At 55.0% G+C, this 19,205-nt stretch overlaps 1 protein-coding gene across 1 annotated transcript in view; it reads left to right on the plus strand.

The window, feature by feature from the left end:
* Window positions 1-19,205, plus strand: part of TRABD2B (TraB domain containing 2B) — a 215,604-nt gene that overhangs the window by 183,261 nt on the left and 13,138 nt on the right. The window contains exon 4 of the mRNA XM_012648938.1: window positions 6,033-6,207. Within this exon, the coding sequence (XP_012504392.1) occupies window positions 6,033-6,207 (175 nt within the window). The remainder of the gene's footprint in view (window positions 1-6,032; window positions 6,208-19,205) is intronic.

Raw genomic sequence — 19,205 nt, forward strand, 5'->3', positions numbered from 1 at the left:
AGTTATCAAGAGCAGCAACTTGAGCCAGGCCCCTGTGGCTCTGGGGCCTAGGACCCTGACAGCTTAGCCTGCAAGACCAGGGAGGCTTCCAAGAGCCTCAGTTCACCATCTGGGGAAATTTAGGCCCAGGGGAGGAAAAGCTCACAGTTACTCAGAGCTCGGACTTGGCTTCTGCTTTGGTTCAAGTCCTAGAGGAAAGATGACCACCAGGCTGCTCAGACAATGAGGAGCACCCCAAGGGGCTGAGTGCAGATCACCCTTGCTCAGACCCTGCCATGATCCCTGTTGTTCTCGGTAAATTTCAAGATACTTCCTCCAGCATTCAAGGCCCTCAGGACCTGCCCTCTGCTGGCCTTGTCACAGCTCTGGTCCCCCACCCCACAGACCTTCTTCTACTGACCCGTGGAACTTGCAGCTGTCCTAATGCAGCTTGTCCTTCCAAACCTCTGTGCCCCTGCTCAGGCTCCTCCCTCCCCCTGGGTTCCTTTCACTTGGCCATGGTCAAATGTCGCCTCCTCTAAGAAACCTTCCAACTCCCCTGGGTGGAGTTAGGCATTCTCCCAGGCACCTCTAGGCGTCTGTGCCTCCTCTGTCATGGTGCTTAAATAGCCATTCATACAAGAAGCAGTGGGATCAAAAGGAGTTGGTCCATTGATTAGTGACTATTTACTGTCTTTTTGTCCCCACTAGAACATAAGCTTCATGAGGGCGTGGGCTTTGGTCTGTTTTATTTGTCAATATATCTCAACTGGCTAGAGTGTCCTTGGCTCAGAGCTGAACTCGGTGAATATTTGCGGAATGAATGAAGTAGTTTATAATGCTAGACAGAGTACTGTGAAAAGGGATCTAGTGGGGAGCAGGAGAGCTGCCCTCGAGGGCCTTACAGTCTCACTGGGGACGGAGATTCCAGGAGTAATTGCCCCAAAATGTGATCCCTGCTGTGCGGGAGGGGTGGAGGATGCAGTTGGAGCCTGTGGCAGGAAGAGCTAATTTAGATGGGCTTGGGGCTCAGGCCTGGTGCAGGAGAGAGAAGGAAAGATGCCTGCAAGATGCACGGTCACAGAAGAACATGAGTTGGCCACAGATGGGGAAGAAGAATGTTCCAGCGGAGGAAAACACGTGCAAATGAGCCAGAGGCAAGGGAGAACAGGAGAGGGGTGGGGTGGAGGTGAGTGTAGGCTGGAGCCAGAGCCGAGCTAGGCCACGGGGCTGGCCGGTGTCCCATCTGTGCCGGCCACCCCCAGAGCAGGAGCTCTTATGGGAAGGGCATGCTGCCCATCTCTTGGTCCCCACCACCCAGCTCAGGTCTGGCATAGAGCACGTGGCAGGGAGCAACTGCCGCATGAGTGAACAGAGACATGTGGTGTGCTTGCTGCTGTGTAGATAATGGGAGAAGAGGGAGCTGGAGACGTTGCCACAATGCTGGAGGCTCAGGATTCTGAGAGCACTGACTTCATGGTGCAGGAGAAAAGAACCCTCACACCGAGGGCCTCCTAGCAATCTCACTGGTGACCTGCTTGGTGGCGAGGCACCCCCATCATCTGCTGGGGAAGAGGCCTGTGAGTCCCGAGCAGCCAGAGCTTGGTGGCAGAGGGTGCCCTGGTCACCACTCAGATTAGCCCAGCTATGATGTGGCCTGGCTGGGGCTGGGGGTGTGCAGGACAAGGCTCTGGCCAGGCTGTGGCTGACCCTAGGCTGAGGAAGGGAGGTGTGAGGTGACCTCAGGGGAAGACAAGCTCAGATTTTCTTTGAACCTGTGTTCAGACCACTGGTTTTGCTCTGGCAAGCAGAACCACCTCAGGGGTCTTGTGACCATTCTCATACTTGAAGTGGGACAGAGGAACAGGTAGATTGGGCCATCTAGATTAGAAGAGCAACCCATGCTACACCCAGGGTGCAGGGTGCACAGGCAGAATCGAGCTCCTCTGGGAGGGATGCGCAACCCTATCCGGGTGTCAGAGTAGCAAGGCTGAATCCAGTGCCCACGGGGACATGGCTGAGCCGGGGCTGTGTCTGCAGCTGGAGGCCTCAAAATCTGCAGGGAGATGAGGATGCAGGGCTGTGGGGCTGCAGTCACTGTCTGCATTCAGGGAAGGCTTCAGGGAGAAGGTGATATAGGGAAACCAGGCTTGAGATTGGAGTCCACCAGCTGGGAGCAAAGGGTGCCCGGCAGGCCGAGCAAGATGTGTTGGTGGAGGGCTGGCAGGAAAGACTTGAAGTCTTGCAGAGCAGAGCTCAGGCCAGGCCACAGCAGGGGAGAGTGCCTGCAGAGAGCTGGAAGCCCTGGGGAGCTCAAATCAGAGAGCGATGTGGTCAGAGGGATGCCTCTGGCTGCAGCACGGAGGATGATGACACAGCCTCTGGAGGCCAGGGCGGGACAGGTGCAGGGCCTAGGTTGACGGTGTTGGGACAGGGGCCTGGGTGCACCTCACTCTTGCCCCACCTGCCCACCATCCCCACTTTCACAAATGGCCATGGCCCTGGCCTCTGCAGCCCCAGGCCACTGGCACTGTTAGTGCCCGGCGTCAGCAGGGTAATCCCTGCCCTGGGAAGCCTGGCCTGAACCCCAGCCTGCCTTCTGTGTAGAGTAGCCAGGTATATGTACCGTCCAAACTCGGACACTTTTGAGAGTGAAAAGTCAAATGCAATTCAGGGTCAAAATGAGAAACAGGCATGAGGCAATGTCCTCCAGCCACAGACCTGGGCTGTCTTGGACAAACCAAGACACGTGGTCACCTGATTAGGTGCCACCTCGGAGCTCACATACCCCTCATTGCCCTCCCAAAGCACGTACCCCATAGTGTTCTTATGGACACGTCTGACCCTCCTGCCAAGCTGTGCACCTCATCGAGGCAGCAGACCCAGTCTGAGAGTGCCCCGTGGCCCCTAGTCCAGCACAGGGCCAGACCTCTGGAAGTTCTCAGGGTGTGTCTGTTGTATGGATGGGGTACAGGAAGGGTGCAGCCATTGACGTTGGTGGCATCAGCAGACCTGAGTACTTGACTGTCAAACCTGACCCAGTCCTGGTCATGGGTCGGGGAGAGTCTACACTCACGTCACCCCCATGGCCCCACCCAGCCCTGTCTGACCCACCTCCTCATCACCCCATCCCTGGGGACCTTACGTGTCCTCTTTAAAATGTTATTGTGCATCCTGCACTTAAACTTGTCATGGAAGATTTAAGACCCCCGACAAGTCTAATGACATCATTAATTTGCTTCCATCCCAGCCCTGGCCCAAACCCAGGCCCCATCCTTGGCACAGAGCCAAGGCCCATCAGCGTGGAACACGCAGAGTATGTCAGCCAGCAGCCGGGCAGCCCAGGAAACTTGAGTGTCTCTAGCCCAGCTTCTTCAAGGCTTTGAAATGTAACTTTTGGGTTCTTGTTTTTGTTAATTTTTTTTTTTTTGAAGAATGAGTGGAGATTCATCTTTGCACAAATGTACATTTGTAATCAGAAAACATAGGAGGAAGGGCTGGACATGTCTACAGGTCCCAGGGAGCCTGGGAAGGGGGAGGGAAGCAGAATGCTGCCTTCATGGCTCCCTGATGGTTCTGAGGACCATCTATTTGTCATCTTGCTACCTCCTGCCAAGGCACCCTTCACTGGCAGCCTCTGACATCACAGGGCAAAGGTGATGAAGCCAGCTCCACCCCCAGGCTAGTTGTGGAAGAGCTGACATTGATTCAACACTTCCTTTGTGCCATGCACTGTGCTAAGCACTTTCCAAAACTCATTTAATCCCTACAACAACATTTATTACCCTCATGTTACCAATTTGGAAACTGAGTCTCAGAGACGCCAAGTAACTTTCTAGTTATAGAGAAGCCACTCAGCTAATAAGCAGCAAAGGAGGGATTCCAACCCAAATTGTCCTGGCTGTCTGACTTCAGGACGTATATTCATAACCCCTGTGCCTCTGCTGCCTCTCAGCCCATTCATTCATTCATTCATTCACTGATTGAACAAATATTTACTTGTTGGTACAACATAGTTTCACATTCTCTCGCACGCCCAAGGAATGGGGAGACGCCTGTGACGGTCATATTTCCAGAAATATCCCCGCTGAATCACAGTCTTTCTGTGCTCTGCCCCACTCAGAAGCCTTTGGTGTTTCCTATAGCTGCACACATGTTGAGTGTGGCCTGTTGTGTCAGGGCTTCCAGTCATCACTTCCATAGTGAAGGGTGGGGTAAGGACTTCATTCCCTCATTTACCTATTTGCCAAACAAACCATTCCTGGGCGCCAACTCTGTGCCATCCTTGATTGTGTACTAGCATGTTTGCTGCATACATCTGTGCAGGTTGTGCACTGCACAAGGTTAGGGATCACCAATCACGTTATTTATTGTCTTGTTCATCCCAGAACAGTGCATCAGGACTTTCTGGCAGAGAAGTCCCGTGGTGCATGTCCCTTTACCTCCCCTCACACTCTGGGGAGTGCACTGATCTTTGGCCAGCAGATGGCAGGGGCAGATAGATGTGCCAGCCTCTTCAGAGTCCCTCAGGGTTCAGCCTCTATTGACGCCTCCATTGTCCTCATAGTGTTGACAACTTTGCACGGCCCTAGAAGCCATGTCGCTGGGCTGCATGACCTTTTTGGGAGCTAAAACCTGCAGGAAATTAGTCTCCTCATGCCAGGCTCTCCACCTTCTTGCCCATCAGTCAGCTGGGCCTGGCATCATGTGCTCTGTGCCCAGGAAGGTGAAGATAGAGCAGTGGAAGAGGGGACAGCAGGTGGAAGACGTCCTGCGAGCAAGAGCTTGGAGTCTGGAATGACACTGATAGGCTTTGGGGAAAGGGAGGGCATGTTCTGCCTCACTGCCTCAGTCCTCAACAACCCCATGCACACATTGGAGGAGATGGCGCTGGAACACCTGGACCTGCCATCCAGGTTGGAAAGACAGAGTGTTGGGAATGGAAGGACTCATGAGGGGCCACTGTGGCCAGGAAGGGGCAGCACAACTTCATGTTCAGGGTTCAAAGAACCTTCACTGGGTTCACCTTTACCTTCTTTGTGCCAGGCACTGGGGACCAGGAATGGCAAAGGCTCTGCCCCTGAGCCCAGAGAGCTCTTGGCCTCGTTCCAGAACTTGTGACTGATGCTGTTCCTGGGCCACATGGCTGGGTGTGGAGCGTGGGTGATGGTGAGGTGCCCATGGCTGAGAGCTGAGCAGCTCCAAGCCAGGCTGTTGAGGAAGCCATGGGGGAGTGGTGGTCCTGGAGTTGAGGTCCTCAAGAAGGGATAGAGGGGTTTGGGTCCTGGGAAGTGGTGCAGCCAGGGAAAGGGAGAGGGTAGTGGCAGCAGATGGTGGCCCACACATTGGGAAAAGCAAAGGTGATGACCGCTCTTCTTATCTCTGTAGGGTGATGAGGACTGAACGCAGCCCACAGCAGCACCCTTCCTCTCATTTAATCCCCACGGTAGCATCAGTCCCATCTTACAAGTGAGAAAACAGGCTAAGAAGAGTTAAGTAACTTGCCCAGCACCACACAGCATCAGGACAGGGGCTGAAGGCCAGGTCAGCCTAATCCTGGACCCGGTGGCCTTCCTGCTGCACCAGGCAGCTCAGTTGAGCCTGCAAACCCTCTTGCTGAACTGAATTCCTGTATGTGCCAGCACTGGGCCCAGTGGTGAAGTGAGAGCACTTAGTGAGATGAGCAATGTCCTAGCCTCCCAGACCTCAGCGTCTGGGAGCTGAGGTTGAACAGGGCAGACACAAGGGAGAGCAGCATGTGGGGGCCTCTGCAGCCGGGCTCTCATCCTGGCTCTGCCACTTCACCAGTTGTGTGACTTTGCTCATGTCTCTGGGTCTGCCCACTCTTACTTGCTTCGTCTATAAAACTGGAATAACAGTGGTTGTCTCAAAGGGTTTGGGAATTGATAAGAAACATGTACAAAACATGTGGCTCACTGTAGGGGCCTCTTACAAGTAAGCTACCAGCCCCACGCGGGCTGTGCTACCATGTTCACCTGAAGTCCACCTTGCTCCATAAAGAACTGAAGGCAGCCTCTGCCTTGCCTTTGCAGCTGCCCAATTTCATCAACACCACCCTCCCACCGCACGAGCAGGTGACAGCCCAGGAGATCGACAGCTACTTCCGCCAGGAGCTCATCTACAAGAGGAACGAGCGCATGGGGAAGAGGGTCATGGCGCTTCTGCAGGAGAATGAAGACAAGATCTGCTTCTTTGCCTTCGGAGCAGGTTTGGGCCACAGTGGGGAAGGGATGGTTTGCAGAATTCTGGGAGATTTCTGGCCCCTCCCTGACTCCTACTTCACCAAAGAGAAAAGCTGGGGCCCAGAATGGGGCAGGAAAAGCCATGCAGTGCTTGGTGGCAGAGCTGGGACCCAAAGGGTCTCCTGCTTCTGGTCAGGAGTTCTTTCATAACGGTCCCTGTGGGCAAGGGAAGTGACCCCTGCCAGGGCCAGGATAGCTTCTGTGGCCCCTTCATGCCCCAGGCAGTCACATGAGAACGCAGAGCTGAAGCCAGCCCCCACTGGCCAGCTCAGCAGAGCCAGGGCCAAGGCTGTGAGGACTATGTGGCCAGTGGGGAGACCATGGGCTCTGGCATCCCACAGTCCTGGCTCCGGATCCCAGTCCGGCCACATCACATTGGCTGGCACCTTCTGGAAGGCTCACTTCTGTCTTCTGTAAGTGGGCACTGATATCAGTAACTATGCGATGAACTGAAAATATCTACCTGGTAGAATCATTGTAAAGACTAGTGATAACATTTAAATAACCTTCCTCATAGTAGAAACTCAAATTGTAGCTGTGATCATCATTATCATCACCTGTGTGGGGCCATAAACTTGATGCTTTCTTCTGGGGGACCTGGCCTCTCGCGCAAAGGGGAGTCCGGATGTTCAGGTGCAAAGCTCGCCTCACGTCTCCCTCCCTGTTCCTTCCCCTGTCGTTTTCCCTCTTCTCCGTCACTCTTTCTTCCTTTCCCTGTGGCTGTCTCTGCTGGGGACAGCAATGTCTACGTTGGTACTGGGATACTGTATTCACCTCTTTATTAGTTGGCTTTTGCTCAGTAGCTTACAGCAACAAACATTTATTTCTCTTTCATGTTACGTGCAATGGGGTTGCCAGAATTCGCCTCCTGCTTTGTGAGGACTAAGCAAGAGGGCTCGTGGATTGCTCTCACAGCTCTGCCCCAGCCTTCCCCTCCCCTGCCTGTCACCCACGCACTGCCCTCCAGGGGGACAGTCAGTCTAACCCACAAAGGCCCTTGTGCATGTCCTGATTTTGTAATGAAGTACGTCCACTGTTTGAGGTCTGTCCTCCCATTCAGCCCCAAATACCTCAAGGGCAAGAGCCGGGGTCCATCTGTCCAGGCCTCTTTTCCCTCCTCTGCAAACTCGGTGCTATAGAGGCCATTGCGGGCGGGTGCTCAGAAATGGATGCAGGCCCTCTGGGACCAACCTCTTTAAGGCCACAGCAGCTGGCAGACAGTTCTGGACTCACACTCGAGCTCTGCGATGGCCTGTGGTGGCCTCTGGCAAGTCCCTTCCCCTCTCATAGACTCAGTTTATTCATCTGAACAGGAAGGGCAGGACTGGCTCGGGCCATCTGGCATTTCAGGGGCCATCCAGCCACAGGTTTCAGAGAGGGGGCAGATTCCTGTAGGGGGTGCCTAGAGGAGCTCCCTAGAGGGGCCGGCAGAGCATGTTGACTACCACATGGAGAGGGTAAGTCACTCTCGGGCTACAGGACACCTGCCGGACGCCCGGCGCAAGTCAGCACAGCTTAAGGATCTGTGCAGCTTGGGCGGTGCTCCCCGTGCACTATCTCCCTCTCACTCGCAGTCCAGCGGCCTCCCCAGCCCTCCCTCCTGCGGGCATCTGGGCCAAGCATCCTGCCCTGGGACAGCCCCCAGCTGACTTCATATGGGAAGCCAGTCTGAGTCAGCCACCCCCAGGCTCTTCCCCAGGCCTAGGAGGAGCCCCCAGAGGATGCAGTCACTGAAGGAGGCCAGTGAGAACCAGCATCCCACGTGCCCCACCTGAGTGGTTGGGCCTCCCTGTCTCGCCTGCCCCAGGGCCCAAGAGCAAGGTCACTCCAGCCTAGGGGTGGTTAACACCATCTCTTTCCTATGGGCAAGGAATCAAGAGAGTCTAAAGATAAAAGTCATAAAAGTGCAGGCAGCCCTGGAAACTGGCCTCTTTTTCCTGAAACCCCAGTTCTGTGGGGACACAAATGTCCACTCAAGCACCAAGCTCGTGCGCGAGCATCACGCTCCACTCATTTATCCCATCTCCAAAATTTGGTCAGTCCCTGGTCAGTCCTACTGACAGGTCACCAGAGAGACCACACAGCCGTCCAGTCTGTCCAGCCCACTGCCACTATCCCGGCCCAATCCTCCATCGGCTCCGGCCTCCTTTCCTGCTCTCCTCTCGAATGGCAAGCGTATTGGGCTAGGCCAGCAGCAGAGTCAAGGCACAGTGAGCCCTGCCTCCGCTCTCACAGACCAGCTCTCCAAAAACAACAGGTCTGGAGCCACGTGAAAATCTTGCTGGCAGCTGCCACCTCTGGCTCAGCCACGCCTGGAACCAATAGCCCACTGTGAACTTCAAAGCTGGACAGAGCCTCTGCGCCCGAGCCTGCCCCCTCAGCATAGCTGTGGGCAAACTGATGTCCACAGAGGTTAGGGACACAGGCAGAGCTCACGGCAAGTCTGGGACAGAGCCAGGACCAGACCCCAGGCCCTGGAGCTGTGATCCAAGGGCTCTGTTTTCGTGCACGGGGCATCGAGCCAGCCCAGCGGGCCTGTTGCAGAGTCAGCGCGATGGCATGGAACGTGTCTATGTGAAGCGTGTGGTGAGAGACGTCCACTCCGGCCTTGTTACATTCTTATGGTCGTGTAATTCCCAAGCCCCACATCCGGTCACAGGCCGAAGGATTTACATGCAGGGCTGGGGCCAGGCACTCTCTCGGTGGAGTGTGACCTGCGGGCGCACCCACTCCACTCCTCAGGCTCCTGTCTGGGAGCCTCTGCAGTCCCATCTCAGGGTCCTCCCAGACTGCCGGGCAGCTGGGCTCTTATTGCCCGTCTCCTGCCAGGTCCTCAAAGAAAGCATAGGACCCCCAAGGCCGTGGGCAGGAGGAAGGGTCTGCACTTCCGGGAATGCACCTGCCCATCCCCCAGGTATGTGTGTGCTCATGCAGAGGTCTCTCAGGGTCCATGGGTATCTCTAAGAAATATCTTAGGAAACAGACGCGCCATATAAGACATCCCAGCCCAGCTTTGCCAGATGTCCAAGCCAGGCCCCTGCCGCAGGTCCAGCGGATGGCCCTGGAGGCTCTGTGGCTCAGGAGCTCTGGCAGGGACCACACAGTGGAGGTGAGAGTGTTAACCTCTGCCTGCCTGGCCCCACCAGTGCGTATGAGAGCCACCCCGCCCATCCTAGCCCCAGAATCCCACCCTGAGAGCCCGAGAGGACAGACTGGGGTTCCCAGTGGCAGTATGGCCCTGCCTCTGTCCTGCTCTAAGGGTAAGAGCTGTGGAGTCGGGAGGCCTGGGTATGAAACATGGCCCTGCTGACGTCAGCTGAGACCCTGGGAGAGCCATTTCACCTCCAGGGGCCTTAGTCCCTCATCTGTGAAATGGGATAATATACCTGCCTCATGGGATTGTGCTGGGTATGCTCATTTTAGATCACAGCGTTAAAACACTCTACGATGCTAGAGGAATTCTTGTCATAAAACTCCTACTATGTGCCAGCCACCATTCCAGGCTTCTGATTACATTACCTTTGATCTTCACAATAACACCATGAGGTGGATTTTATCATCCTCACTTTACAGGGGAGACCTAAGGCATGTATGGCTTCTTTGAGGCCATGCAAGCAGACCTTGGACATGAACCCTAGTCTCTTGCATCCCAGTCCTGGCCATTTCCCCTGCACATGATGCCCTTGCTGTATACATTGAGAAATATCGATGAGTTTGTGGAAACAAGTATCCGTTTGGCTGGTACACCCCCCAGAAGAATACTCCTAGTGTCTGTCATGTTTCTGTAGACTGTGTGATCTCTCCCCGAGGTTATTCTGCAGGTTTGGGGGAGCCGGGACAGCTCTGCACAGGCCTGGGTGATGTCAGGGGGCCCAGATGGAAGCTCTGCCTCTTTGGGAGGTGGCTGTGGCCAATGTGCAAGCCCAGACATTCTGGAAGGAGGCAGGTTGCTGCCGTGGAGGGGTGTGTCAGCCCCAGGGGAGAGGAGGCCCGTTCCCTAGCTGCTAGGCTCATGCAGTTGGACAAGTTGAGCCTGAAAGGCCATCCAGAATCTTCCAGTCCAGTCACTTGCAGATGCAGGTCCTTGGACTTTCTCTGATCTGCAAATAACTAAGAAAAATATTAAGTACAAGGTGGTGAATTTTTTATTAGCTAAATTCATCCAATTTATGGGCTTATTTTCCAAAATTATCTCCTTTCTACTGTGTTTGAAGTTAAAATATCCTCTCCATTAAAAAAAATGATGGTTATAGAAGGCAGATAGGGGTCTTAAAGTCCTTACTTGGCCAAATAAAAAGCTGGTAACCATACTGTTCTCCCCACCTACCAGCTGTTTTTATAAGATGGGAAAGAACTGAACATGCTTAGAACATAATGGAAAGAACACACTAGGAGGGGTGAGGCTGATGATATACGAAGGAGAGAGAGGAAAAAATTATAAGCCACGGGTTCCAAGAAGGCAGAAAGGGTGGGACTAGTGCTCAGATACAGGGTTTGTCCTTGGTAAGAAAGGCGCCCCTCACCTGTAAGCGCAGGGAAGCAGGGAGGAGGCGGCAGGCAGGTAATTGGGTGGTAGAAAGGGAAGCAGATTCTCAGCTGATGGCTTCTAATCCGAGCTCCCCTGTCTGAAGTGGAAGGTGAAGTCAGCTGCAGAGAAAGAGGAGGGAGGAGGCAGGGCTCTTGGTTTGAAGAAGGGAGAACATCTGACCTAAATGAAAGAGAGACTGGCCACAAGAACTGACCGGACAAGAAGTTCAATAGATTTCAGCCAAAGCCAACTGTGATTGAGGGGCAGCAGCCGTCTGGAGCGAGTTGGTGTAAAGGATGATAAATCCACATCAGAGCTCAGCAGAGAAGAGATTTGATTGATTGGTAATGTCTACTGGAAACCAGGATCGGCACGAGCGTGAGGCACATCTGCTCTGTGCGAGGAACAGGGGGGTGCTGCCCCACAATGGGGGCCCATGAACCTGTCAAGTCGCAAGTTCTAAGACTATCTGCAGCAACACTGAGCAGCTAGGGTGTAAATGTGGTTGCTGTCCCCCAGGCCTGCACCCTGATGTTATCCTAGTACCTACTGTTCAATAATCATCTGGGACAGGCCCGTATGTCTCAAAATTGCCAACACCTAGGAGATGTTCTATAAAGACATGCTGGACCGAATCACACAGAGTGAAATTCATTCTGTTTGGTAGTATGGTTTCTCTTGGGCCCCAGGCCTCTTGGGGGCAGGGTTGGGAGAGTTAAGTCCCAGGCATTAAAAGAAAATGGTGATTTTATCTCCAGCTCTAGGGAAACAGATTTTCTCAGGATGTTCACATATTCAGCCATCCAGGAACACTCTAGCATGTTTCTTTTTCTGGAATAGAATGAGTTACGTAGGAACTGGAAGAAATAGGTTGGAGGCATGAGCTAGACTCAGGGGTAGACCAAGTAACCTTATGGCTCACTCATTTTAAACTCTGAGAACCAGGGGTTCTCACACATTCTATAATCCTAGTGTGCTATTATCTGAATATAATTCTAACTCCTGATATTCTAGAATCCTGTTGTTTATTCTAAGATGGTATGGTTCTAGCTTCCTAACATTCTACCATCAGAGCATTCTAACATTCTAGCGTAGTTTTCCCAAACACTCTTAGATTCCTTGGGAGGCGTATGGAACTAAGAGCCTTCCAGGACCTGGAAACCCCTCCATGCAGGGCTGCTTCCACCTGCCCCACAGGAAGCAGAAGTCCAGGCAGAAAGGAGCATCTGAACTGTTAAAAGGCAGGCAGTGAGCACCGTAGACAGATGCTGGATCTGTTATCTGGGAGCCCACATATCCAGCACATTCAGCCCCCAGGCCCACGCCAGCCTCTGTTTCCTGCCCCAGCTGGAGTAGACCCCTAATCAGAAACACGCCTGTGGATCCGGGACACAGAAGCAGATTAGTGGTGAAGACTCAGGCTTGAGAGAAGGGAGAGTTGTAAGCCCAACATACAAACAACCATTAACATCTTTTTCATTAATAACAACAGCAGTTGCTCCCTGGAGAGTAGGCACCATCCTGCTTGAAGAACACCTGTATCCATCAACTCATACGGCCCCCACATCCTCAATGCTTCTTGGAGGGAGACGGGGTGGTATTTATTATTCCATTTGGCAGATCAGTACATCAAGGTATGGATAGGAAGTCAGAGTCTTAGAACTGAAGCAAAATGATGGTCGCACTGTGTAAGCTGTTCTCCCGGATGTCCAGCTTCTCTGGAGGAAACCCATCCAGTTGCTGCTTGGGCCTCTGTGCTGCCAAGCATGCCCTTCCCCTCCTCTCTGGGCTCCTGCCGTCCCGCAGGATGTCGCTGTCACAGCCCTGCTCATGCCCAGCACATCTGTCATCTCCCAGTGTGGGCTGACCCCTCCCTAGCGCTGAGAAGGTGCGCATTACCTGCTTGTTGAATGAACCAGTGCACTGACCCTGAGAGCCAGGAGCAGGAGTGCCCCCTGCCCCTGCATTACCCCACAGCAAAGTCTGAACTGGAACCCACGCCCGCCGCCCCCACGGTGGGAAACTAGAGTCCAGCAACTTCATCTCTGCCTTTGGAAGATGAGGCTGACAAATGAAAAGTCCTGAGAACCAACTAGAAAGAGAGGCCCAGGTACTGCTGGGTGAACCATGTGGTCAGAGGCCAGAGGAGGAGGGAGTTGAGTGCCAAGCAGGAGGGTTTTAAGGGAGGGAGAGAAATAGGGCAGGGTGAGAGTTAAGTCAAGGACAGGAGGGTGGGAAAGGGAGACAGGCTGGTGTCATGGAAACTTCTTGCATTCTGAGACCGTCTGTGTGGCCTTCTCAGAGCCTCTCCTCCCCCATGTGCACACTGAGGGGCGTGGAGTGAGGTTGAAGTCCCTTCAGCCTCAGCATTCCGCAGCTGCATGCGTGCCTAGCAGGGGTTTGAGTGACTGGCACGGAAAGGAGGCAGAAAAGCCTTCCTGGAGGAGGTGAGAAGTGGTTGAAATTTCCCTGGTGCAGGTCCGGCTGCCTTCCCGTTTCTGTCATCATCCCCTGGTCCTCAGGACAGGACCCACACCCACCACCTCCCTCGTTTCTCCACTTGGTGGCCTCGGGAACGGCAGCCCCTTGGAGGTCATGGCCATGGTCCACGCAGGGCCTTTCTCACCTGGCAGCACACACCCAGCCGCTGTCTCCTCTCCCTGGCAAGCGCCCACGGCCTGGCGCACTTCCCACAACCTCCAGAAGTGTTTCAGAGTTTCCGACGGCGCTTCTGCCGCCCCATCACTCATACATCTAGCAGCTGGCATGGCTGCTGTGGGCTGCAGTCTTTGGCCAGAGTCACCGCCCCTGTTCAGCCCAGAGCACCCAGCCAGCCAGAGGAATATCCCATCCTGGCTTGCCAGCCCTGACGCTCTGAAACAGAGAGAGCCGAGAAGAACGGAGTGCCCGTGGCCCAGGCTGGTCTCAGGGCTGCTCCGCCGTGAGTGAGCATTTATGGATCTCGGCGATGGGCTCAGCACTCCTCCTGGGAAAGGCGAGAGGAGACGAAAGTGTCACAGATCAAAAGCATGGGCTTGGAGCCAGACTGCGTGAGTTAGAGCTCAGCGTGGTCCTTATGAGAAGGACCCAGGCAGGTCAGTGGCTCAGCTTCTCTCAGCGCTCAGGTTTTCCCTCTGCCGGGAGCCTGCGGTTCAGATGGCAGCACGTGTACGGCCCAGAGCCGGGCCGGGCACACTCACTCCATCCAACAAGGAGAACTGCTGGTGGGGCCGGCACACGCCGCATGGTCTCTGCCCTTTGTGCCTGTGCTCTTGCTGTGCCCTCTGCCGGGAACGCCCTCCCTCCTCTCTTCCTCTCACTCCTCACACTCTGGTCTGGGTCCCCCCCCTTGCACTTCAAGCCCATCGCCCCTGGCGTCCCTCCATCACTGCCTGGCTCACGCTGTCCTGAGAGTGTTTGCCTGCACATCTCCCCCGTGCACCGTGACCTCCTCAGGGCTGGGGACCTGGCACGAAGCTGGGTAGAGAAAGGTATCATCTCAGTCCTCGATGAACTGAAAACGCCCCAGCCCTGCGCTGGGCTGGCCCGCAAAGCAGGAGAAAGGAAGCTCCCGTCTGCCAGTTCCCACCAGACACTCCTTGGGAGACCAGTTGTCCGTGCACCGCTGGCCCACTGGTCCAGCTCTTCTGTCGCACTTCCTCAGGAAAACAAACATCACCATAGCTCGATATCCGGCCGCCGGTCCTGGCAGCTAGATTAGCATTTGAAAGTTTCCTTTGCATTAATTTCAGACGGAACATAAATATGGGCTTGGGATGCCTCTTCCAGGAGGAGAAAACTGGAAACCCAGCATACTCACTGGAGAGAAAACACGTGTGCTGGCCGAGGGGAGCCCGGGCTACTTTGGAGCCTCTGTGGGAACATCTGGTTCTCCCCTCCTCCCTCCCCCCAGCCCCCCAACACAGTCCTGAAATTGCCCTGTTAATTGGCGCATTGTTCTTGCTGAGCACTCGCACGCTTGTCTCTCCAATCTGGTGAACCTTGGAAGGTACACACGTTTCCGACAGTTTCCTGCCCCCAAACGTGAACTCTGGGTCCCTCGCGCCGCCAGCACTTCAGAACGGGTGTAGTGGAACGTGCAGCAGACTGGGACGTCGCTGCATCGAAGGCCAAGCTTTGCCTTCTGCCAGGTGTGTGACCCGGGGCAGGTGCTGTCGCTGTCCCCTTGCTGAGCCTCAGTTTCTTACCTGTGAACTGGCAGCCTCTCAAAGGGCTGCTTCGAGGATGAAATGAAGTGGCATTGGAGAAGCACCATGTACCCAGGGGGCCCACTGGGCATGAGATTGACATCAAATGAAGAACCGTAGAGATGGGAGGGCCCATGAGACCGTGTGGCCCAACGCCACGTGTGGCAACTGAGGCACAAAGCGGGAAAGGAAACTGCCCGGGGTCACACGGTCAGCTGATGAGCCCAGTTTTCTGTCCTGAACCCAGGACAGGATTCTTTTCTCTGCCCTGCCTTCCTGTGTCAGAGGGTCAGCGGGGGCTGTCGCGCTGCAGCTAATGGCGAGGGGCTAGATCCAGCCTGCTCGCGCCAGGAAGAAAGGGAGCCTTTTCTTCCGCACTAGAACATCCCAGGGGCTGCACCCACTCAGAGCAGGGTGCCTTTTCCTGTGTGTGTACAAATGTTGTTTAAGTGGGACCCTGGCTTTTTTCAGGGGAGACAAGCACCAACCCAGATCCATCATTTATAAGGCCCAGTCCCCCTCCAGGCCTCTGCTCCTCCCTGCTTTGCCTGTCTTCTCTTGCATCTCGGTCTGAAATTCTGCTCATCCTGTGAGTCCTTGCTACCTGAGCCCCCTCCTCCAGGGAGCCTTCCCAGCTGTCCTCAGTGAATTAGCGTCTCCTCCACCATGCCCTTCGTTTTCATTTCTGGGTTCTCTTTCTCCCTCTCTCCTTCACTCCCTCCCTCCCTCCCTATCTTTGTCTCCGTATCTTTTCACCCTGTCCTTGTTTCTTTCTGTCTCTTTCTCTCTTGTCTCAGTGTCTCTCCTCTTCCTTCCCTCCCTACCATTATCTCTGAGTCTCTCATTGCCTGTCTCTGGGCCCCTGCCTCCCCTGCTCCCTGTTGTCTTTCTGTTCTGTGTCCCTGGTCCTGGAGCTCTCTTCTCTTCCATGGCCCTCTGCTCTTCCCTTCCCCTACCTCCCTCTCTGTCTCCATGGCTTTGTATCCATGCCCTCATGATCCCCCTCTCCTTCCTCCTCTCCTCGTCCACACGGCCCCAGCAGATGAAATGGAACATGTCTTCCTGCAGAGAGCTGGCCAGAGAACAGCCGTCAGTGCTGGAAGGAGCTGCAGAGCCCTGGCCAGGAGACCCAGGGAGCCTGGGCGAGCCATGCAGGCTAAGCCCCAACACCGAGGGGCCCCTTTGGAGACTTTCCACAACCTTCCTTGCAGGTTCCAGAATGGGTGTGGTGCCTTTTTCAGGATTTCTGACCTTGGAGGCAAGCCTAAGCCTGTCTGCCAGCCCCTGGGGACAGCATGCACTGGGCCCACACTCAAGGGCTGGTCCAAGGGCCGAGCTCCTGGGATTGGTGGAGTCTGGAGGAGCATCGCCAAGGGGTGGGGCCAAGTCACAGGAGGAAGAGATCCGGGAGCTCAGGTCTCCTGGGAATAGGATGAGATCACAGAAAGGATATGGAGTAGCAGGTTTCATCACTCATTCATTCAACAAACGTTCACAGAGCCACTGTCATATGCTGGACTTGGGCTTAGCTCTGCGGACAAAGTTGAACCAGGCATGGCCCCTGCCCTGGGAAAGCTCACAGTCCCCCTTCAGGTGGCTGGTTGGGAACTCAATCTGACAGTCAGCTCTGGGGTGTGGGAGGAGCATTTCAGTTGCAGGGAGGAGGGTGAACTAGAGAGAACAAGGAGGACAATTTCTGCAGCGATTCCAGCTGAAGGTGATGTGACCTGGTCCAGAGTCAAGCGCGTTTAGAAGGTAACATTGGGGGACCCTGGGGACTGACTATGAGATGAGGAGGGAGAGGAGTCAAGACAAGGCTCATTCGGCTTGGATAGCAGAGCATGGTCGAGACACAAGACATCCTTGGAGAGGAGGGTGTGTGGGACTTTGTAGGCTCCGAGGATGTTTAGGCGAAGATGTCCAATAGGCCACTGGCTCCCAACCAGCCACTGGCTGGGCTAAGGTGGCCATTCCAGCCTGGTCAGATTGCGTGGAATTGAAGCCACCAGGGTGGGTGTTTCGTCCATGGAGTGTGAGTAAAGTAAGAAGAAAAGTGGGCCAAGGGCAAGCTTTGCAGGGGCTCCCGCACTGACTGGGCAGAAGGAGGAGCCCACCGAGAGGACAGGTTAGGCAGTGAGAGCAGTGCGGAGAGGACCAGGACAGAATGGGGTCATGGGCACCAGGCAAGTTGCAGGTGTTGCCAACCCAACAGCGGGGTGCTGTGGAACCAAGCCCCAGAGAGGGCGGGGTGGGAGGACATGGGCTCAGGCGCACGGCTTGCACCGAACAGTTCTGGGGCACAGGCCACCTGGGAATGGCGCCTCCTGGAGTTGTGCAAGGAGCAGCCTGGGAGAGGGGCAGACACCATTCTCCCTGCTTTGGAGGGAGGGAGAGGAAGGTAGTTGCGCCTTAGAGAAGGAGAGAATGGGAATTTGAAAGGATTATTCCTGATTTCTTTCACTTTCTCTAAGTAACTAAAGTCTTCTGTTAGAGTCTTAAGAAGAGCAGTAAAGGTCTGGAATTCATGAGGTTGAGGGGACAGATGGGAGCACAGAGCAGACACGTGAAATGTTGCCACACGTGCTTGGAGTCCAGCGGGTGCCCCTGCCCTCGAAAAGCTCACAGTTCCCCCTCACGTGGCTGGCTGGGACCGTGCAGGGCCCGGGCCCCCCGAGTGTCTCGTCCACACAGCTCCAGCCATGGTCTTTCTGGAACAGCTGCACAGCAGTCAGTAAATATTTGCTGCTGCTCCTGTACAGCCTGAGGCAGGGCTGTTTTCCCTGGCGGCTCTTGAAATCCTCGGGGCAGACACAGGGACCACTGTTGGGCCTCGAGGACTCGTCTTTAAACAAGCCTCCATGGAGCAGAGAAGGAATTGCCTTTGCTGCCAGGAGTGGAGTCCAAGAGCTGCTGGCAGAGCGTCCCTGCAGCCTGTGCGCTGGAGGCCACCGCTCCCCGTGCCCATGCAGCCCGATCATGCACGCTATGGGGGCAAGCCAGAGTGGAGCGACTCTGGCCCAGCCAGGGGCTGCCTTCAGCACATCACCCAGGACTTCACTCTGGGTTTTTCCAAAGGATATTCACTCCTCCTGCCTCGTGAGGACTTTAGAGCTCCCCAAGGAGGCCGTCAAAGGGCTGTAGGACCATTTGACAAACAGCAAAACTGAGGCTGTTGGCATGGAAGCTGCTTGCTCAGGATCACAGGTTGAGGGACAGACACGAAGCCTTGGCAGGAGCCTGGGTCTTCTGTCCTCAACAGCACTGGTCAGGACCAGAGCCCTGGAAGAGTCTGTTCATGGCTGTGTTGTCCTGTCTCTTCCACTGTTAGCCTCCCAAACATAACCCTGCTTACCTCCTGGCCTTTGCACATGCTGTTCCCTACCTAGAACACCTGCCCCCTCAGTGACACTCACTCCCATCCTCACCTGGCTAACGCTCATCCCACTCCGCAGCTGGCAATGCCCCTTTCAGGAAGTCTGCCCAGACCCTGGGCTGGTGTAGATGCCTCCTGTGGGCCCCCACAAGCTCTCGTGCTTCCCTCTGCATTAGACTTAGTGCCTGGGTCCCAAAAGCCCGATCTTTGAGACTCAGTGCCTGGAACAGGACCCTGCCTATTGCCGCTGTTGGCACAAGGTAGACACTCACTTAGTGATTGTTAAAAGAATGAAATGATTAGGTGGAGAAAGGAAGGGAAGGAGGGAGGGAGGAGAATGTCTTTCCATAAGGGTCTCTGGAGTCAAACAAAAACCTTCCCCACACTTGGAGGAACCCTCAGGCATTATGCAGCCCAATGGCTCCCTCTTACCTGTAGAGAAACGAGGACATTACCAGGTTACAGGTGTGCCCTGTGCCCGAGGTGTCAGAGTGAGTGTGGCGGATGCCAGACTGGAGCCCCCAGCATTCCCAGTCCAGTCATCTTTCCCAGTGATCCTCAGGTGAGACTTCAGGGACTGTGGCAGGCCAGCAAGGGGGAGATCATGGGCTGGGGGACCTCCTGGGGAGTCTTGAAACCAGCCCGGGGCTGTGGAGGCTGGCTGGGCCAGAGGGCTGCAAGGCCCACCCCTCCGCTCCAGTCACTGTGCAGTCCCAGCCGGGCTCCCTCTGCTCGGAGTGTCTCTGTTCCCGGACAGCTTATCCACTTTCTTTCCCCTAGACCTCCCTGGGGCTGTCAGCACGCTGACCTTCTGGCTTCCACCTGTCACCACCCATCACAGGCAATTAGAGGAA

This window comes from Propithecus coquereli, unplaced genomic scaffold, assembly GCF_000956105.1.
Source record: "Propithecus coquereli isolate 6110/MARCELLA unplaced genomic scaffold, Pcoq_1.0 Scaffold299, whole genome shotgun sequence".
Classification (NCBI taxonomy): Eukaryota; Metazoa; Chordata; class Mammalia; order Primates; family Indriidae; genus Propithecus; species Propithecus coquereli.